The sequence below is a fragment of the Fistularia commersonii genome, chromosome 23 (genome assembly GCF_037954325.1).
Source record: "Fistularia commersonii isolate RoL2024-O1a breed Wild chromosome 23, RoL_Fcom_v1.0, whole genome shotgun sequence".
Taxonomy (NCBI): Eukaryota; Metazoa; Chordata; class Actinopteri; order Syngnathiformes; family Fistulariidae; genus Fistularia; species Fistularia commersonii.
In genome coordinates, this window is record NC_141306.1 from 4,405,829 (window position 1) to 4,428,350 (window position 22,522).

General features: G+C 43.4%; 2 protein-coding genes across 3 annotated transcripts in view; one reads left to right on the plus strand and one right to left on the minus strand.

Annotated features, from left to right (window-relative positions):
* Positions 1 to 10,141, plus strand: slc16a6b (solute carrier family 16 member 6b). 2 transcript variants are annotated; one of them, XM_086171027.1, is made up of 6 exons: positions 1 to 169; positions 3,110 to 3,337; positions 3,596 to 3,739; positions 4,483 to 4,611; positions 4,973 to 5,881; positions 6,055 to 10,141. In XM_086171027.1, exons 2-6 carry the CDS (start codon positions 3,115 to 3,117, stop codon positions 6,330 to 6,332), a joined length of 1,683 nt encoding a protein of 560 aa, XP_086027153.1. In that variant the 5' UTR covers positions 1 to 169; positions 3,110 to 3,114; the 3' UTR covers positions 6,333 to 10,141. The 2 variants fall into 2 exon arrangements, with proteins under 2 accessions (XP_086027153.1, XP_086027154.1); XM_086171028.1 differs by lacking the exon at positions 1 to 169 and having other exon boundaries at positions 3,091 to 3,337.
* gna13b (guanine nucleotide binding protein (G protein), alpha 13b) overlaps positions 8,044 to 22,522 on the minus strand; it is a 20,354-nt gene continuing 5,875 nt past the window's right edge. The window contains exons 2-5 of the mRNA XM_086171030.1: positions 19,249 to 19,478; positions 16,805 to 16,855; positions 15,186 to 15,386; positions 8,044 to 14,872 (exon numbers count right to left, since the gene is read on the minus strand). Coding sequence (XP_086027156.1) covers positions 14,501 to 14,872; positions 15,186 to 15,386; positions 16,805 to 16,855; positions 19,249 to 19,478 — 854 coding nt within the window. The 3' untranslated portion in view covers positions 8,044 to 14,500. The remainder of the gene's footprint in view (positions 14,873 to 15,185; positions 15,387 to 16,804; positions 16,856 to 19,248; positions 19,479 to 22,522) is intronic.

A 22,522-nucleotide genomic window follows, 5' to 3' on the forward strand; every position in this document is an offset into this window, starting at 1 on the left:
GGTTGAGGGAGGACGGCGAGTGATGCTGCCGCCTCCGTCCGGGAAACCCGAGCACAACCGGTGTCCGTCACAGCGGCTCCGAAGCCACCGGAGGATGCGAGGATAGGAAAGCTCGCCGCCGGGAACCAGCGGGCTGCTGCTCTCCCTCCTCCCGGTAGAACCGACGCCGGTAAGTCGGGAGTCCCCAGCCGGCAACTCAGCTGTTGATGCCCCGGCGCCGCCGCTCTTCCGCTCTTTAACTGAACTAACGCCGGTTAGCTTTTATTCTTTTCTGCCCAAATAACAAACATACACCGTATATTCATGTTATTAACATAATAGGGGTTTAAAAAGTCCACTTGTTGTCGAAGGTGGGCCTTTTTGTACAGACTGGAGGTTTTTATTTTTCGAGAAAAACCCCAGAAATGCGACACCGGCGTCATCACCGCATCACCCCCCCACCTTCCCTCCGTCTCCCTCCGCAGCGCTGCGGAGGACCGCATCACATATCGCAAAGAGCAGGTGACCGCAAAATAAATGAAATAAATTCATTATTATAATAATTGAAAGCATCTATTAATTTTCATGTACTAATGACGCGGATGCGAAAGGGTGCCGTCCTTTCCGAACACGACCGTGTCATCTCCACCGAGGTGCCCCCCGCCCCCTCCCCGTCGATCACCCGGGATCAGGTGTTCCTAGCCGGGTCGACCTCTCAGAAGAGCCCCGGACCTCCGGGTCTGGTTGGTCTGAAGAGGCTCATGACGTTATCTTTGCATTACAGGTTTATGCCAACAAAAGTAACAGAACTGCAAGATGCGTGAACTTTGCAAGTCCAAACTTGTTGAAAAGTAAAGATTATTCGATTTTTTTTTTTGTTTTTGTAGTGTCATGTACTTACTTATATTCTTTGATAAACACCAAGTACCAGAAGCCCTTCCTGATGTAATTGAAAGATAAATTATTCTCAACTGAACATTTTTAAAAAGGGTTTAACATCTTGCTTAAGCATTTGAACACACACACACATCTGAGCATAAGATTAGAATTTTCCCACTGTACAAGTACTTTTCTAGCAATTTATGGGGGGTTATTTAATGTTTTTTTTTTAATTTAATTCAAACCTCATATTTTTGTTCTAATTTCATAGACTTCGTTAAAGTTACAACCAAAACAGCAACAACTGGATAAATTACCAAATCGATAATGAAAAAATTTGTTTGCCAAAAAAAAAAAAATCAAAATTCTATCTTTATGTATTCCTAAATATATTACACTTGAGAGTCTGGTCAGTGGTATTTCACCAAAACACAGATACTTTCCGTTTCAATTTTGATATCATCATACCCTGAAATCTGCACCATCTGTATTTTTTATGGAGAAGTAACCCTGCTACGTCTAACCACTCCTTTTTTTGATACTCCCATTGTGTGTCCGTAGAATGTTGTGAGACCTGGTCCAAAGCACGAAATAAAAATGCACAATCAAGTAGATATTCATTGAGGTGCCGATGTTACATCAGTGCTCCTGAAACCCTGACCTTACCTGGAAAAAAAAAGAATGCAGTGTGAGGTTACATTCTGCCCACCGGCCTGTTCCCTACTAATCTTTACCACAGATTTGTGTTTTGTTTTTTTTCTTAATCATTGACACACTTTGTGTGACTTTGTTTGACAACAGTGAAAGATCGCCGTCTTCTGTTGCCTGCTATCAACTGGCTGTTTCCAGTATCCACCTTTTGAAAGATAGTGTTTTCAGGTAGCAATGCAACAGTACAAAAACATGGGTTGGTATCCTGGCATGGTTTCAGTTCGGAAATATCACAAAAATGTGGCGTTGCAGCTGCAAATATACAGAATAAAATACAGAATAAAACCCCTCCTCAGGAATTATTTGTTAATAACAGTGAATTACATAAAAAGTCAGTCCAATAAATAATGGGGGCTGTACTTAGCCTGCTTTGTTGGACAGAAAAAAAGAGTGCAGGACGTGTTCTGAAGTACAGCAAGCTCCAGTGGCTCTGACCTTCCCTGTTATTTATACGCAGAGTGTCGCGGTGATATTCACATATTCCTGACAACAGAAAGCAGTCCGGCTCAGGTGTTAAAGCAACCGTTCGCTAACTTGGTCAGCTAAGCGATCACACCAAGGGCTAATTGCCCCTGATAACCTCGCCATTCCTTTGTAAATGAAGCTCAGCTTACAGGAAATGAGTCAGTCATTGTTCAACAAACTTTGGGAACTGGAAATTACATCTCAGCATCTCACTCAATTGGTGACACATTTCAGCATGCCTTTGTCTAATGTCACTGATATTTGAAGAGAAATGACCATTTGCCCCAAAGAGAAAATGCCATAGGATCTTCATCCTGTGGCTTTTCTCTTTTTGCTGGGCTGCTGAAAAGCCAATCTCATCCAATAGAATGAGAAGTACTTAAAATGTGTCTGGCATAAACCCGGTCAAAGATATCTAATGCATGTACTATACCTGTATATCCAAGATGCCCCTCAAACTCATACAGCTGTATGCGCCCGTAGCCACATTACTTTACATTTCTTCCCTGAATTATGGTCTGGATGTGCGTTTCTGCAGCCACCTTTGATCAAGCTTCCCTTCTGTCATTGTTATCTTAGCAGCTCTGCCTTTGTTGGTTTTTAAATCTCAGTCACAGCAAATCAATGCATCCTGGTGGAAAACGGGGAGGGTTGTGACCGGAGCGGTGAGGTATGTAGTTGTCACAGGCTGACATTGGGAAAATAAGAAAAGGGAAGATCTGAGGGTTACAGCAGGGTGATGTTAGTTAAAGCAGAAATATGATTGCATGGAATAACGTGTCAGTCCTGTCACAGACGCACTGCATCATCATCTACATACAGACACCCGCCGTCTGTTCTCTGTGGGCTAATCTGCAGTATTATTAACATAAAATGGTCGGTGTCGTTGTTGGATCTTATTTGCAGAAACGGCTGGTAGTGATGTCTGGCTGAGCTATCTGTGCATCCTCGCCGTTGTGATTTTTAGAACGCCCTCAATAGTTATAGAAATTATGTTGGTTACTTTGTTTTTAACCGAATGTAAACCGAAGGTAATCCAACATCACTCACCCTGAACTTTTTCTTCTCTCGGCAGTCAAGATGGCAGTACAGGGTTGCATGGGTCCAAACGTTTACTCCGAGGTGCCGGATGGCGGCTGGGGCTGGGTCGTGGCCGTCGCCTTCTTTGTGGTGGAGATATGCACCTATGGGACCCTCAAGAGCCTGGGGGTGTTCCTCCAGGATCTGATGGAGGAGTTTGGGGAGAGTAACAGCCGAGTGTCCTGGGTCCTCTCCATCTGCGTCTTCATCTTCACATTCACTGGTCAGTCCTTCGGGCTTAAATTTTTCCTCTCTTCTCATGTCCTCAAAATGAACAGTGTTTTTTTTTTTTTTGTCATCTAGTATTTCCTGTTGATTTTCTGATATATAATGCATCTGAAATACAAAAGAACAGTTAAACAATCTAGAGTTATTTCGGTCATTGTCACAAATTTCCCATTGGCACATCATACTGATAAGTCATGACTCGGCGTCTTCAGCCAGTAACAGCCAGGCCCGTCATGCTGTCTCTCACACTCAGCCCCGCTGTCCACCCTGCTGAGCAACCGCTTTGGCTTTCGGCCCGTGGTGATGATGGGGGGTTTTTTCATCTCCCTGGGAACCGTAACCTCAGCCTTCATCAACTCCATCAACGAGATGTACATCACTATCGGCGTTGTCTCAGGTACTTCATCTGACAGGCCTTTTTCTGCAGCGTTCCGCGTCCGTCTCGATCATCACATCCACACGAGAACTGTCTCGCTGATGCGTTTGTCTCGTTTGACAGCTTGTTGTGATTGAACTAAAGGGACTTCTAGCAGTGTCAACAGTAAAATCTGTTTTTTCCAGAACTGTCCCAATGACTGAGAGGTGAACAGCCTCCTGTAAACATTACGTCTTAACTCTCTCTGAAGGACTGACAACACAGAGCAGGAAAAACCGGAGCAGCAAAATATCCCCCACCCCCCCAAAAAAAAACAAAAATTCCTTTTCAGATCAGGATTGACGGAACAGGAAGTGGCTGAGGAGGAAATTGAATGACAGTAATAGATTCGAAATTACATTCCAGATGAAAATCAATCTGAATTTTGAGTTTGGTATCGGCGCATGTTAACTTTTTTTGTTTTTTTCTCGGCCAGAAAGCACTGCTAGCTCTCCCACCCTGACTGCCATATCAGCATCTTAAGCAGACCGCCAGCTAACTCAGCCACCCCCTCTCTTCTCTCCCCCTGTCTCTTTTTTTGTCTTTACATGCCTTTGTCTTGCAGCTGCTGCTGTGGTAGCTGAAACCTTTCAAGCAACCACCACCCCTGACAAAGGAGTGAGCTGACAGCTTGATCTTTGACCCAACCCCCTAGCCATGCTGTGTCCCTCCCCTCCCGGCCAGTGGCTGTCATGTCCCCTGTTCTTTCTCCTCCTTTTCCACAGGCCTCGGCTACTGCCTCACCTTCCTCCCCACCGTCACAATCCTCGCCCAGTACTTCTGCAAGCGTCGAGCCCTCGTGACATCTGTCGCCTCCTCCGGCGAATCTTTCGCCATATTTGCGTTTGCTCCTGGTGAGTGTTCAATCAAAAATAAAGAAACTCAATCAGTAACTTCTGCCGCCGATTATGACTGAAATTCCTCCATAACGATATTTGAGAAACTCAACTTGTGGTCCATGAAATATCTGACTTCAAAATGATGGAGAACCGTCATTGAAGCCTTTTAGAGCACTAAAACAACCCCTGATTCAATAAGAAAAAAAAAAAAAACCTCAGATTTTTCAAGTATAAGTCAAAGAAAAAAAGAAATGTACACTTCTCATTCACAATTGAACCGCTTGCATCGGAGCTTATAATATTCTGCTCTTTGTTCTCAAAAGTCAGCGTTTTATAATAATACTAACGATAAAGTGTCCTCTTCCTCTCCGGGCAGCCTTAACTGTGCTGAAGGAACACATAGGCTGGCGCTACTGCCTGGTTATCCTCGGCCTTTTTCAGGCCTCAGTGATTGGATGTGGGCTGGTTCTTCGTCCAATCATCATCAGGCCAGACTCTCCAAAGGAGGAGGAGGAGTCGCTGAAGGAACTGCAGACTGTTTATGAGCTGGAGAACGAACAAACCAGAACCTCCATCAGCTCTGGGGGGTCGGGGGGCTCCGGGGGGTCCGATGACTCGGGCGTCACCTCCCTCTCAGGCTCAAACGTAGACCTGAGGATGGCTGGAGCCGAAGCCAAGGCGGAGTGGGAGGCCTCGGAGAAGGTGGATCGGGAGCCGTCGGTGTCCTCCCCTCCCTCCCCTGTGACGGAAAAGAAAGAGGGGGATGATGCGGTGGCAGAGGCCGGTCCTCCGCAGCCCCCGAGACCCAAACTTCTGGACTTCTCTGTGCTGAAGGACGGTGCCTTCATCTGCTACTCGCTCTTCGGTTTGTTTGCCACGCTGGGATTCTTTGCCCCGCAGCTTTACATCATCCAACTGAGCAAGAGCCGGGGCGTCGAGAACAGCCTGGCCTCCTACATGCTCTCCGTGATGGCCGTGGCTGAGATCTTTGGCCGTCTCTCCATCGGGGTGGTGCTGAACAAGGTCCGCTGTAGGAAGACACTGGTGCTGCTGTGGTGCGTGGTGTTCCTGTGCCTGGTGCTGGTGGCCTTCACCATGGTCTGGGAGTTCTGGGGACTGGTGGTCTGCTGCGCCCTCTATGGCTTCTTCATGGGCACGGTGAGCTCCACGCACATCCCCATGCTGGCTGAGGAGGACGTGGTGGGCATCCAGAAGATGGCGTCGTGTGTGGGGGTTTACGTCTTCATCCAGAGCTTCGCGGGGCTCGCCGGACCCCCGCTTGGAGGTACAACATTTGATTTTGTTTCTGATGAAAACTGGCTCGGATTTGACCTAATGTTTAAAGAGGAGCGTGACACAATCCCGCGGGTCTCGGGCTAAATCGTCCCCTTCTCGCTGAGCGGAGCCTAGTGATGGCCGTGCCTTGTTTTTTCAACTGACTGTCATTTTGGCTTCCAGGTGTGTTGGTGGACATGACAAACAACTACGGGGCAGCCTTCTACTCCTGCGCCGTGGGGATGGGGCTCAGCGCAATCTGTCTGGCCATGGTCGGCCCCGCCAGGTCCGGCTGGTGCCGGAGTCGGAGCAAGAAGGATACGGGAGAGGAAGGGCAGCGAGTGTCCCAGGACACGGATCAGCCCGACTTCTTGGAGGTGGACTTGGCCCAGGAGGACAGTCCGGTCAGGCGGGCACCGACTCAGGACGACGCCTCTGTGTCTGAGCCTCTCCGCATCTGAACCCCCACCTTGTTACGGCGGCCGAGAGCGTCAAATACAAAGAGAGGCTCCGAGAGGCGGCGAGAGGTCACGACCTCACCGATCCACTGCTGCTGTTTCCAATCTCAGGTGTCCCTCGCTTTCCGACGGGGGAATCAGTCTCTGCTCTGAGACCAAAGACGCATCCACGGCGAGCGCACGGCGTCACGCCCTCGCCAGTTGACACGCATCTTCGATTCAGCTTTACAAGAGCTTTTACAACCCTCTGCATATTATTGGTTGTTCTATCTCAGGAAAGAAGCGCAGTTATCGTGGAAAACTTGAGTGTCAGAGTCCGTCTGATTCACCTGTGATACCATAACCTTGCTTGTGGCCCGATTCCTGTTTTCCTTTATTTGCATTTACACTTGTAAAGTCTGTCGAGCTGCAACGCTTTGAGTCTCTGCAGTAGGAGGGGCAGGCGGTCCGCCCGATAGCTCTCGACGCTCTGAGAAAAAAAAAACACTAGAGTTGAAAACCAGTCATGCAATCTGTACATACAGTGTAGGACTTACAGAAACTAACGTAACGAGTGTTTGTCTTGAAAACTATAACGATAGCAATACTGCAGCATATTTCAGCTTCGGCCCTTCCGTCTCTGCTTTTATTCAGTGATGACGGGATTCATTTTGCATGAGCCTTAGTAACTGCACACACTTAAAGGATAATTATGCTAATTTCCAAAAAACGGAAAGCCTATTCATCCCACCCATCTGTGTACGTGATGAATGGAAGTGACTACAAAAAGATTGGAAATGATCATTGAGTGAGGACATTACAAGTACGGCTGTATGTCAACTAGTGTGTGTCTATGTGTGTGTGTGTCAAGGGGTCTAAATCCCAGATTTAATGAAAATAAAAGGCAAGCAGCATAACTATCCTTTAACCGTGTTCCACTTTGGGAGAAGATGCATCTGCTTGTCTGTGATAGTGTCATCATGAACCGGTGGATGTCCTGTAGTATAATCTTGTCCTCGTGTACAACCTGAAAAGAAATGGGAAAAGAAATGGGAGGGTTTACAGTGATTTCATCACAAAATACAGTCGCACACGTGGTTTGTACATTATATATGCAAAGGTGTGAATAAACTTCTGCAGGGGAGAACGCCTCCTCTCTTGCAGAATCCCTCCTGCAGCCTAAGACGGCCTGCACGTTCTCTGCGACAACTTGAAGCTAAGCTCCCAACCTCTCCCTTGTCACTGTAGAACCTCTATTTAAACCGTTTTTATGGATGATTTAGTCATGTTTTTAATGTTTTTTTTATTCCGTGGACTTCCAGGCAGCCCACTGCCTGCTCAGTGCTGTACTGTTTTCATCATGTACTTTTTTTACAATAAAACTTTCCTTGTACCCATACGGAATTTTGGATCTGAAATCTTTAAAAAAAAAAAAAAAGGTGAACAGATCAGTCCGCTCGAAGACCCATTCACAAAAGGAGCACAAAAATGAGATTTTAAAAATAAATAACAGCTCGTTACATCGCACTGCTTCTACAGCTTTCAAAGGGATTAATGATAAATTAACAGGATTTTGATATAATGTTACATGATCATAGCTGTATGATATACATATATTTATCTTTTTACTGGTTCTGCATTTTGACCCGATTTCCAAATCTTCTTCACCTCGGTTTGGCCACATGAGGGCAGCAAATGTTAAGTCACTTTAAAGTGAGTTAAGATACTTGACAGGTTTTTTTAAAAAACTGTTGGGTTTATTTAGGAGAGCAGAGGGGTAAAACAGCATAAGTTAGACTGTACATTGCAAGTTCATCAGTGTGAAAAGAACAAACGGGGAAGTAATGCATATCTGAATGACTCAATATAAGACTTCAAACTGCTTGTGTGGCCACATTTCAAAAACACTACGTAGAAAAAGCTTTTTAGAGGCAAAGTGGAAAAAAGAGGCACTAAACATCTGTATATTTGGCAGATCTTTTTTTTCCTGATGTGATTACAGATACATTTCTATAAAACACAGAGAATCTGTCATCTTTCACATATAATACGGAGGAGCACGGTTGCATAGTCCAGAGGAAACAAAAACAAATAAAAATGTCTTTCACAAGGGAGAATCACAACATAAATATTGGGATTCAGAAATTTACAGTAGGGGTGTCAAATTCTCACCTCGAGAAAAATCTGTATCAGAAATATCTGAAGGCAAATGTGTTCAGCTTTGGGAATAAACAAGGCCCCTCCCTGCAGCTCAGCTCCAGGCTTCATCTGCAAAAACTCAGGGTGCAGTACCGAGTCCGATTCAAACTCTGCACCTTCGGATGAATTTCTGAAGAGCGTAACGGACATCGTTTTGTTTTTTGTCTCGGCGGACCGGATGCACAACTCTACATTTTTACCCGCTGGACTTCTTGTCAACTACATGAAGAAATGACCAACTTGCCACAATAAGCTGTTTTATATTGAATACATTTATCTCACTCTTTTGCCACTCAGGTCACTGGGATTAAAATTTCTACAAAATATTAACAAGCAGATACTAAATTCTTTCAATCAAATGGTTTAAAACTGAAAATCCAGTGGTGTCTCAGTCCTTGGCAGTATCTTTGTCAGCTCAGGCCACACACACACACAAACAAACGTTTTCATGGTTCTGAATATTATTTTGTTATAAGCAGTTATTTTTTTTACAAAAATCATCTCTATCATCCTGCTGTAGCTTGATCGCGACACTGGGCTTGCGAGTGTGTGTGTGTGTGTGTTTGTGTGTGTTGAAGAGTCTGACAAGAAAACAAAAACAACCACAGATGACCTAATTTTGTTTTTTTGTGGACGTCAATATTTCATCATGGCTGTAACAAGAGTCTCTTTCAACTTTCAAGCGCATCCAGTCACCCTGAGCGGTGAGTCTGAGGGTAAACTGACATAAGTTATGGTTCAGCTTCAAATAAAAAAAGGAATTTCTCTCAAACGAAACGGAATCCTTGAAAGATGAAGACTAAGACTCAGTCAGAAGCCTTTTTTAACCCCCGACAGACCATGTTCTACGTAGCCCCAACACTCCCGAAGTCCAGTAAAATGGCAATTTAATCTGGGATATTCAAATACACACACACATATACACACACACAAACACGCATGCATGCTGCTTTAGCTCCACGCAGACAGAATTAAACTTTTGCTGTCAAGGATTTTTTTTTGTGACTTCACTGCGCCACGCTTTCTGTCTCTCAAACACACACACACACACACCCAGTCGCACGATAATTTGCACGCAAAATAACAAGTGAGCTTGTCTTCCTGGCGACAGTAACCCAGTCTCGCACAAATACAACATACAAAGAATAAGGTCACCGATTAGAGAATCCTGGAAATGATTGGAGAAACGTGACGTGCTCATGTGACACTGGTCTCGCTCAAAGTCACAGGATCGCACATTAAATTTACTTCTATGACTTTGAACCTATTTTGCACAATGCAACCTAAATCGTCTGAGGACCAAATCAACCTGGTGTTGCTCATCTGATCTAATGAAAATTCACATCAGCGGTTTAGCTTTCCTTTAGCTCAATTATTTTTTATAACAAATTGTAGAATTACTTGTTTATTTTCCCACAGCAATCTGAACAAGACGATAAGTAAATTGAACCAGGGAGTGAATCACGGTCTTGAGACTTGAAATTAAATCGGCACTCGAGCTGCACAAACACACATCAGAGCAGTGGAAGGATCTGCAACAGCGTGCAGGCTGAGAACACGGGGAAAAAAATGGATGTAAATAAGTGGATGAGTAAATTAATAATAAAAAAAACAAACAAACCAAAAAAAAAAAATGATGACATCTTGCATTAGAAATCACCGAATATGTGAAGGACACATGATTTGAGCGTTCAGACAATAAACCCCACTGTTGAGTCACTGGATCACATGCTGTCACCGTCTGGATCCAGACAGACAGTCTCCGCCATCCCTGCTCGGTCGGCCACTTACTGAGACTCTGGCAGAGAGACACTCGTCTGTGAGCCCGGGAGGTTCAGCTCATTCAGTGATACTTAAAGGCGAAAGAAATCCCAAGTGTTTTTAAGCGAAGAGCTAGCGGTGGGCTAATCAACCCCCCCCGGCGCAAACATGTCAGCAAGAACCAAAGGGGCTTCGAAATGAAATGGTTAAAAAGTAACAGTGGACACGAGTGGCACCAATCAATGGGGTTCCAGGACACGTTGAGGACTTTGGAATTAGTGGGTAATGCCAAAGTCCCCTAATTTTTGTTTCAAATGCAGTAGTTGGCCATCAGGGCCAGCATGGCTCTGTCTGCTGGCCTAAACACACTCAGAAAAGTAATATTTTTTTTGTGAATATGTAATACAATTATTACCCATGGACTGTTCTCATGTCAAATTATATGCATTTGATTCCAGTGATGTATATTATGGTAGTTATTATCAAATAATATTTCAGCTGGCTTGTGCTGTCAGGTTCTATGAACTCTGCCTTAGGCCTTCAGAATCGACAGATCAGGCTCTCGTGCACTGTAAGCCAATAGCCAATCAGATTGCTCTGCAAAACCTACGCTGGACTTAAAATGTACGGCTCCTATGATTGGATGAGCATTCTAGAGAGCCTGAAAGGCAGCACTTGGCGAAATATCTGAATCAAACCCGAGAATTAATTATCTACCAACAGCAATTGCTGACTTTTTTTTTAGCCCTGATGGCTGAAAGCAAAGAAAAAATAGATTTGGTTGCAGATAAAGGCTACCTGGCCACACCATTCAAGACGGACCTTTCAGGAAAAGCTGGATCTTGAGATCAGCCAACCGCTATGCTAGCTAGCCTGTCCCAGCAGCCATTGAAGTCTTGAGAAAAGAAAGAAAGATGGATTTTATTTTCAGAAAGGCATGCGCTATGGAATAGATCTGTGTTGGTGAGCACCAGCATTTATAAGGGTTTTGTCATTTTATTTTGTCAGTATTAAATCAATGGGAAAAAATACTAAAAATTCAGATAATCTGCCTTTTATATTGTGCATAACATGTTCAATTGTATTGCGTACTTCAATGAAAATTTTTTGTTATCATCGTTAGCACGAAATGAAACTGCAACAATGCGCGGGTCCATTGTATTCAAGCTCACATAGCTTACAGTTGGTGAACTCATGAAAACTTTGTGGCATAATCTCTTAAAATTGCCTTTTAGTTCTAACAGTATCCATGATCTTAATTTTCACTCTTGATGGTGAATGAGAGGTTATCGATTTTAAATGCTCCAGAAATTAAGTGTTGCTCGAATAGCCAATGTTTAAGTGACAGAATGTGTAGGTGTGATTCTGTATTGATTCGGTATTAGGAGGTGTATTCAATCAGGGAAGACATCACTGAAGGCTTATGAAACACAAAGCCTGCTTAAATTGAATTTGAAAAAAAAAAAAAAATTATATAAAAACAAAAAATTCAATTGAAATTGATTTTTTTAAAAAGCACAAATGTGAGTGTATGTTATGCACATGAGACAGAAACGTGAACTAACGTACACGGCCGTAACGAAGGTTGGCTTTATCCCTTTTGAATTGTAACATTGGACTCCTTGCAGGGAGACAGATGGCTTGAAGGCACCTCTCCCAAGAGTGGAGGGAAAAGGAAAAAAAAAACAAAAAACTATCTGAGCCAAACAAAGCAAACTGGCTTGAAGCATCATCATCATCCTCATCTCTGGTAGAAACATGAAACCCGGCCTGTTCATCAGCCAGAAACCGTTTTAAACACTTTCCCTTATAATCGTTCCAATCTGATCGACTCTTCAAACGCAACCCTTTGTGCTCCGGCTTAAAGGTCCATTGAGCAAATCTTTTAAACAATCCGCACAAACAGAAATATGCACTTGGCGCTACTTTATCGGAGGGAGGCTTTTGCGATCAGTTTAGGGCTGCAAACGGAAATTGCAGTTTCTCACACCGTGTTTTTGACCTGCTGTCACTTTGTGGTGACATTCGGAAAAAAGTACTTAAATGACGTCCGTCAAACAGACAATACCGCGGAGACGAGCGGGATATACATTTTTTAAAAACGGGAAGGGAAAAATTTAAGGCTGGTTTTTGACACGCAATCGGGATAAACTCTCTCTCCTTACGAGCTATAAGCTAATACTGATAAGCAAATCACAAAGGCGCGGAGTATTCTGACTTTAGACGCATTTCTGAGGTGTGTTGTGTAAAACTCAATGGCTGAAGAAGACCGGCTGTTTTTGCGGGCAAACGTTTGACGAAACGAAAGTCAGACCGCTGCAGGCTGCAACCCGCTTTGTACTCGACCCATTTCAAACGGCCACAACCTTTCTGCGAGGATGCCGCCAACCGTGTTTTAGACAAGTCCACAGTGGATTTGATTCTTACAGTGGAACGGGTTTTTAGTTCTGGCACTCAGGTGTTGCTCAAAGTCACTGTGGAATTGCACGGAATTAGACAGGGTGAAAATAAGGACTACAACCTATTGTTTCTCTGCTAACCTAGCAATCTAAATTAAGTATCACATCGGTGGGTTCGCTGCTGCGGGTGTCTGTAAGCGTACGACATGCACCGATTCCCTACCCCGGAGATTTATAACCCTCAGACGGGGACCTGCTACTTCCCAATTAGCTTTGTTATCTGAAATAAGTTACATGCAGGGAAGGGTTATTTCTTCTCTGCTCTATTCCGAGTAGCCTACGACAACACAAGAAGCTGTGCTGCAAATCACGATGCAGAACAACTGTTTTACTGGAAAAAAAAAAAAAAGCCCAGTAGGTCAATTTTAGTCAGGTGGCCCTAATGTTAGCGGAATAAGGTCAGTATTTTACAAAAGGAGAAATCCTACCGTGAAATCAGCTCCGTGAACAGTAGGAGGACTGTAGTTTCCCCACAGCAGATAGAAAATAAGCTTCCATTCATTCGCTCCGTGTGAAGTTTTGGTTCATGTTTTTATCGAGGGTTAATCCAGAGCAGGTCATTAACGGACGCAATCCAATCGCGTTCTTACAGATTTCGGATATATGGGTGTTAAAAAGTTAACATTTCACGTATCATTTTGGACACGTCAGTATCGGATCGGCATTTAATATTCGGGGAGCGAAAATGGTACCGGAGCATTTCTGCCCTGACGGCTGGTCTCAGAGGCACCTTTGGATCCGGATCTGTAGCAGGTGACTCGTAAGCTAGTTTACACAATTTAGATCTTCGATAAAGGCAGAGTCTGGGTTTCTTGGCACCGAGCGGGATTTCAAATGATCCAAATACCATATTCAAGTATAGATCGCATGTTAGCGAAGGCTGAAAAGCGAGGGGGGGGGGTTGTTATAATGGGCTTTTGTTTTGTTTTGGTTTCTGTCCAAGCCATGAGGGCAAATGAGACACCTCGAAATTAGAGTTGTGTGTAGAGCAGAGGTATGAGAGAAGTGCTTCAAAGTGTGCCCTGAGAAACAGCAAAAAAACACGACTGACCTGAAACGGCATGCTGTTTAGTTTTACAAGTGGTCTATGTGGTTGTCTGTGCCCCCCCCCCCTTCCTTATCTGTGACACAGTCCATCAGCAGTCACATATCTACATGGTGTAAACCCCTACAAAATATAACTTAATGGAAAAACACGTAGGAGTGTTTTGTGTGCGCGCGCGTGTACGAACCCCCGGCCCTACAATGAGTTAAAACACTAAACGAAATTCTTAAACTGAAGGCAATTCGTGGAGATGCTGATGCTTAAGTAAGTGGTTTAGTCGCCTACTTAGCAACCTCCGATCAAAACAACCCCCCTCCCCTCTCCAGCTACAGTGGTCAGAGCAGCATAGAGAGAAAAAAAAAAAAGAAGCACAGTGTGTGAATTAGAGATTAGAGTGAAAACATAGTTAAAAAAAAAAAAAAAAAATGCCATAGAAGATCTTGGGGAGATCCTGTGGGGAGGGAAGGTGTCATTTACAGTGGTTTGAGAGGAGCTCCGAGCCAATGGCAGCTGTCGTAAGTCACAGTGAACGCGCTCGATAAGGCAGAGAGCAAGCATGTGGGGGGGAATGGCGTAGTAGTGGTGGCTTTAATACAAGTCTATGTTCAAAAAAATGAGGAGTGGATCATAGTCAACGTGGGAGGGCGATGGGCGGAGGGGTAGGCCAGCCGGGGTCGGGGAAGAGTCCGACTCCACCCATCGCTCCTCCCCCCTCCTGATCGGGCACCTCATTGAAGCATCAGCTGCTTGAGGTTGTCGTGCAGAATGGTGTCCTTAACGTCGCGGAACACCAGCCGGATGTTCTCGGTGTTAATGGCTGTGGTGAAGTGGTGGTAGAGCGGCTTCTGCTGCTGCTCGCGCCGCTTCTTTCGAAAGCATTCCACCAGGAAGCGCTGGACGTCCGCCAGGCTCGAGGGGTCACCCGAGAACTCGGGGAAGTAGTCTTTGATGGACACCTGCTGGATCTTCTCCTCCAGCAAGTCTGTCTTGTTCAGGAACAGGATGATGGAGACGTTACTGAACACCCGGTTGTTGACGATGGTCTCGAAGATGTTGAGGGATTCGCTCAGCCTATTTGTCTGCCGATCCTCCATCAGCACCTGGAGGAAGGAGACATGTTGACTGGGATGTTTGTGTCTGGTGTGAGACGGTTAAAGGATGCTTAAAAATCTTTGAAAAAAAAAAAAAAAAAAAAAAAGAACCTTCGTAAACTGGTGAACAAATCCTGGATTATGTTTAGCTTGTGATCAAAACAAACCTGAACTTTAGCATGTCAGTCACCTACAGACGGACATCCCGTATAAATATGATTTATACGCAAATCATATTATAAAACTGATTTTCCTGACTAATTACCTCGGCTTCCGGACAGGAGTTTCAAACAGAGGAGAAAAATACTCCGGATCGACTCACCTGGTCGTATTCGGAAGAAGAGACAAGGAAGAGGATGGAGGTGACCGAATCGAAGCATTCAAACCAGCGCCGCCTCTCAGAGCGCTGACCGCCCACGTCCACCATCTTGAAGGGCACATTTTTGATCTCAAAGTCATACTCGTGGATGCCCTTGGTGGGCTTTCTCGCCAGAAGGATGTCCTGCTGGCTGGGGAGGTAATCCTAAAAAAAAACGTAAATACGGGAACCGCATGAAGACACGGGTTTGTCGAATATCAGCAGTTTTCAAACTCGTCCGGGATCTCTTGCAAAAAAATTGCACAAAGGCAGCGAGACACTTCAGTTAAATAATAATGGCGCACACTCGGGCTGTTGTTTTGGAGAGAGCGCATTCCTGAAATACCAAAGTAAAAAGTCAAACAAATTTGGTGCTTCAAGAGTGACAGTGACAGATCGGGGCTGTTGGTGAGGACTAACAAGAGGGAAGAAACAAGCTAACTATTTGCCATAAAGATGTCATGTAGAAAGCTGGTTTTGAAGGGAGACAGAGAAAGGGCAAGAGTGTGTGTGTGTGTGTGCATGTGCTCTTTCGCTCAAGACATTCCAAAAGGGATGACTCACGACTGACCAGGCTGGTGTGTGTGTGTGCGTGTGTGTGTGTATATGTGTGTGTACATACATGCTAACACAAACATATATGAAGGAAATCCACAAACATTCTTTTGTAGTTCGCCGTGTGTGTGTGTGTGTGTGTGTGTGTGTGTGTGTGTGTTTGTGTGTGCGTGTGTGTGTGCACGGGCGCATGCAAGCCTTTGTGAGGCTGAATCACAGCAACTATTGCATTAACATCTTGAGGAAATCCTTATACAAGGCACTCAGCGGGGAATGTGAGGTTGATGGACTGAGTAAACAAAAAATGATCAACAGTTCAATCAGTTGACTTTATTTGGGCACACGCCGTCAAGATCTCATTAAATATTGAAAAGAAGTATGTTGTTTCAGTTTATGGCCTGAATAAATAAGGGAGACTGAAGGTTTGTTTCAATATTTGCTCCCCACAGTGTTAATACGGCCAGTGTAAGCTCCATTTATTTACTCACTTTGCTGCGATAGCATCAAAATCCAAATCTACACAACGCGAGACTATTATCAAGCAGCAGACAGCCAAACGATGTATTTCTAAATTGTGTCCGTATGACTGGGTGTTCCTTTGGGTACATGGGAGTGATAACGTTATCAGCGACACACTGCGCTGTATACAATATCATATAAACGAACATGAGTGCATGAATTAGCTGCTATATGTTAACCGTGTTTACGTACACACGCTGCTCAATATTGATTTCAACTCGTAGCAAACAATATGTTGCGTACGAATGGCATTTTGACAGTTCATTTCATACAGGTAATAAAGGCCAGCACGCCAGTTCACCTGGTAAAAAAAACAAAGGTGAGGTGTTTCCACGCGTTATTAACATTTAGCTGCGTGACAAGAACAAGAGCTGGTGATTTTTCCTGCTAATGTGGTGAGAAGCCAGTGGACGGAGGCTGCAGTTTCACTTCTCCTTTCACCAACGTTCTTTCTCACACTAGCTCTGCCTGCTGATTGGCGAGGCGGCGCATTTGTGGGCAGGACTTACCGACTGTCCAAGCTTTTCCAAATTGTCCAGGAAATACTTGACTGACTCCCCCTGAGGCAAAAAGAGAGGAACAAAGAGAGAGATTGTGATTCGATGCCATTATTCCCCTTAATGTGCACATCTTCCAAACATATCTCCAGTAAAGGCAAATATCCTGTTGTGTGGTATATAAATCACTATGGCACTTCTGGATGTGAATATCTTCTTAACACCAGCATATTAACCTGTTTAAAACATGTTTGTCCGCTCTCCCGGAGCTCTCTCTCTGCATTTGACATTATCTTTAATATAGACAATAATTTGCAGGCTGACCAAAAAACAACCACGTTAAATGCAAGCGAGGGTTGGTTGGTATACAACGGGAACATGTTTATCTTTCATTGTGCTGATTGAAAAAGTTAACAGAGGAAAGGAACCACCCACATTACAAAGTAATCTACCAGGATGAATTTGCCAACAGAACTACGGGGTTTTGTCAGATTACATCACTGAGTGTTCACTCGGCCCGACACTGAATGGCCTCTGTCAGAGAGGAAACCGTGCTCTATAGACAATATAATGTTGTCATAAGAAACAGGAAATAGGTGAAGTGGCAGGTTGAGGAACGTTTCTAAAAATGAGAATATAGGTAAATCCTTAAAAAAAAAAAAAGGATATATCTGTAAACAGAGGATGTGAAAGAGCTGTCAGTGGTTGCAGTAAAATTAAAAAACATGTCCAAAGTTGAGTGTGAAGTTATAGTTCACATATCAGGAGGTTTGATATGTAAATGGCATATTACAAATAATCAAATGAGCTCAAATTTTTCACAAAATTTGTGCTACTCCAAAAATACCACTTCCTTGTTCAAATCACTGGCCATCTTTAAAATGGTTTAATTTCACTAAATTAAATGGAGAAAAAATAAAATAAAAAATAATCAAACTACAGAATAACAATGTGTTGTAATGGGATTCACTGAAGCAGAGGTTCCTGACCTTTTCAGCTTGGGGACAAATGCATGTCTTACTGCCTACGAATTTATTCGGAGTTTAGAAGCACAAAGAGGTTATTTGCATGGTGGCTGAAGACATTACAAACAAAGCAAGTGCCTCTTACATTCTCTTACATTCAAAGGACTGTTTACTGGACACTAGAAATATCTCTGGAGTGAAAACAAATGAAGGTATGACAAATACAAAAATATAATAAATGAACTCTTGCGTGAAACAAACCATCCTCTTAAATCAAATTCTGATGACATTTTGGGACGAGCCAAGCCTCAGGTTCACTGACGAAGAAACTGTGTGTTCCTGAGTGGCTCAGATCCTGAAATGTATCATCTTCATTGATATTTTAAAACAGTACAATGTTAATTACACGGTATAAATGTGGTGGGTACCGGACTTTTTTACACTGGTGCATCATCTAGTTGTAGATTCATGGCTTTTGACTTCCCTATTTTCATGTACTGAAGAACGCTGACGTCTTTCGTTAATGAGTTTTCCTTATTCCTCGTTTTCAGAGAAGGCTTACACGTTCTAGGACACAACATATCAACTGCATGGAAGCATAGTAGCTGGTGTCCGGCTAGCTAAGTGTCCTTAAGTATTACTGTAGATATTTGGTTTCACTGAGCTTAAGTTGTTTAGCTTGGGTTAAAACACATACTGCGTTGTGTTTACGGCGCTGCCATTTTTTTCCCGAAAGTGGATGAACAGCAACTGAGCAGAGCTCTGTTGGTTTTATCTAATCCTAACTCTGAATCTTATCTCCAAACTAATTGATAGGAGTCAATGTACTATCCCGCCAGCCTGGGCTGCAGGCATTTTGATTACTTTTATTTGACAGATGGCCCGAATCCCCTCACGACGTCTCCATTAAATAGACTCATGCACAGAAAGTGAACCGCCTTTTGATTCTGCTTCTGGAAACAGATGCTTGGCAAAGGGGAGCTCCCAGCAGGACAGTTGCAGCCCGTTTTCCTGTGAGCAAGACCCTGCTGACACAATCTAAACTTGTGGATAAAATTGAGGGAGCGATGGAGGAAGGAAGGGTGTGGGAAGGCAGAGTGACCGCAGGCAAAAAGAGAAGCAGCCCTTCATTAGCTCATCTGTGTCTGTCTGTTCACACAGCAGCTGCATCCATGGACTGTGAGGAAGAGCTTTATGTTTACTGTCAATGCTTGTCTGTAAGGTCCAGACATGCGATGTAGCAAATCACTGAGTCACATGCAAATAGAGGTATACACCAAAAAACACTGGGCTACTCAACAAGGAAAATCAGAAATATGGCTCAAGCTATCTCAGAATTAGAATTCTATATGAGCAACATCCCCCAAAATAGGCGCCGCTTGTACCGTTTAGTGTTACGCAATTCCTTTCGGGCCGAAGGTGTGCTTACTTCGACACGCAAGGCGCCGAAATGCCACAAAAAATGAGGGAAGAATATTAAGACACACTCACCAGCTGGAACTCTCGACGGCGGTCGTAAGCATTTTGGATGCCCTGGTCGGCCCACAGCGCCCTAATCGACGGCAGATAGTGCTGAAAAATCTTGGGTTCCACCATGCCGTGGCCGTGGGCCATCATGGAGCGGGTGTCGAAAGCCATCATGGTGTCCCCATGCCTCTGGTTGGATGAGTTGCCCCATGGGATGTGTAGCTTCTCTCGAGCGTCAACCAATACTCGAATACCTGAATAGGGACACATGCGCGCGTGAGTGTTCATATCTCCTTAACAGGATTTTTTTTTTTTTTTTTACACATCGTCATGTACTTCGACACCAATATAGATTTTAGTCAAACTGTGATGGTACAAGTGTCTTTCTCAGTGTCAGTTGATTCTCTGGTGTCTTTCAAGGTGAGACTTTTACATCAGCGTGCATTAAAAAAAAAAAAAAAAAAAATTATGAAAATGACCTCGAATGTACACAGTTTGAACTAATTTGAACTCAATGTCTGTCTGAGAGGTAGAAACTCAAAGCAGCTTATCAAGGAATTTCTGGAGCCTTTCAGACATGAGGCATGAGCATTGCACAGAATAAGCAGTTACCAGGTCGACAACAATGCGAGCAAAAGTCTACTCCCCCATCTGTTTATGCACATAATCTTAGTAAACTGGCCAGTCATCGCTTATCTAATTCCAAATTAAAAAAAAAAGATTTCAAGAACCAATACTGCGGTTTATTTCAGGGCCTCTATTTTACAGAGGAAATCATTAATCATTAATTCCTCTTCCTTCAGCCGAAGGGAATATTCAAATTTTGTACTTTTCAAGACCTTAAAACACTTTATAGCCTTGACTTTGACACTTTGTAGTTTTATTTGTATTTTCTTATTCTCCCACCTTCCTACTATTATTTATTATTGTTATGTTTTACTTGAAACTCAGGCACAACAATTTCCTTCGGGATAAATAAGGTTGTTCTTATTCTTATTCTTAAATGAGGAGAAAAGGACCCCAAAAGTATCAATCATGTATTGATGCATGTTGAAGAATAAAAATAAAAACAGGAAACTGCTCAGCAGGTGATTTCCAATCAATAGGAGGGAACACTCAGGTCTGTGTGTGTGTGTGTGTGTGTGTGTGTGTGTGTGTGTGTAGGGGCTGTTAGGTATATGCTGATTGATGTCACTTGTTGCCAGTTCCTGTGCAGAGACAGATGTAACCTTCACGCACTTTCCTGTCTCTACAACTGGAAACATTTGAACTTGCCCTCTGTCTTGTGGTCACAAATAGACACAGAAAGCACAAAGCCAGACACAGCAAACAATTCAATCCTGGCAAACTAGATTTAACAAATCTATCTTCTTTCCAGAGGAAAATGAACACAAACATTGTATAAATTATGATACTACCAGGTGATAAAAAGTAACGGGTGATGAATCATCTTCAGATCTCAAGAGTACTTCCATTTTATTTAGAACTTTTTTTAAAAAAGGACCCAAAAGTAGGAGTGCCGAGTGTGAGCTACACATATGGCATCTAGTTATAAAGTTTTACTTTTTGAAGAAACAAAAAACTAGATGACATGACAGTTCTGTTTATAAATTCCACCAGAAAACTATATATACACGTGTGTGTGTGTATGTGTGTGTGTGTGTCTGTGTGTGTGTGTGTGTAGGAATGAGCTTGTGTGCGTGTGTTCACTCTTAAACTAAATTTTTTACTATTTTAAGGTATTTTTTTCCCACATCCAACAGCTGCAGTTCAGCAGAATATAACCTGGATTTTTGTCATGTGGCTATCTGAGTCAATAATGGCCTCTTTTGCTCAGCAAAGAGCACAGAAACCTATTTTTACGGGCTCTGATTTGTGCAAGTGGTTTAAATTGAAAATAAGCCTACAAAGGTTGTTTCAAATAAATATTACAATTGTGACCTTGGCCTTTTTTTTAATCCTCTGAGAGGAAGACACTGTATGTTGTGTGTTTTCTAGGACTTTTGCGCAGTCGGGTTGGGGATTCATATCATAGTGAATGTGAGATATGTGAAAAACAGAACGTGTTTTACCCCGCGGTATTAACATGAGAATAATCGGAATATTTATGACAATATACAATTTTAAAGGAAATTCCCATATTCCTCTTAATAGAGTGTTAATTTGCCGTGCTGTAGAGTGACTCAGATCATTAAAAAAATGTTCATAGTAAGTTTCCCTTCCTACTAAACAGTTGTGCCGCTGTGACTGGGGGGACGCACGCCAAAGACTCACACCAGGTAAATTCCCTGCGGTAAATGGATTCCCCTCCTTAACCAATGTGCTTACATCTAGCCAAGTTACGCTACCGGTGAGCACCGTGGGCTTTGATGGAAACTTCACACACACACATCTTCATTACATCATTCTGAACTCCAGGCTTAACTATTAATGGAAATGACAAAACATGAGTTTAGACAGTCAAAACTGTATCTCTCTGAGGTTTCCGTGCTCTCTTCTGTGCAGTTAACGTTACAGAGAAAAGATACTCCTGGCCGATTCGCTGTGACTAAGAAACTTTCACAATGAAGTTAACATCCGCGTTGCTGAGCAAATGAAAAGATGCACCACACTACTTCATTAATGTTCTGTGACTTGTTAGCCAGTCTTAGTTTTCTATTGAAAAACAATTCTGAAACTTAACAAAATAATCTTTGAATTCTATATCCCTATGGTTCAGAAACTCAGTAATTTATTTTATTATCATAATTATCATTATTATTGTTATCATACTCTAGTTAGCAGTGATCCGCATTCGATTCTCATGTCATAAATTTAAGTTTTCAAGCTTCTATGTAGAAGACACACCTGACGGTGATGTCAACAAAAGCGTGTTTTTTTTTTTTTTCATTTTCCAGTGCATCTATAAAATTGAATGTCAGTACACGTCATCAGAAATCCCAAATGACTGAACTTAACACACCGACGGCCGTTTCAAATTTGCTTTCTGAAACCTTCTCGAGCGGCATCATTTCCCCCTAACTGACACTGAGCAAATCTTTCCAGACTCAGAAATCACACTTCCCTATTTGTACAAACTGAGAGAATATATTCAGCGACACCACACCCACTGGCAGACGCACGCAGAAACACACACACACACACAGAAACACGCACGCACAAGCACGCACGGACACACAATGGAAGCGAACATAGGGCCCTCCTGTCTTTGAAAGATAATGGCTAACTGTCACATTGCTCCGACTGCAGCTTCATTCAGATAGCGGCTCTTGTGCCGTATCAAGAAACCAGTGAGATT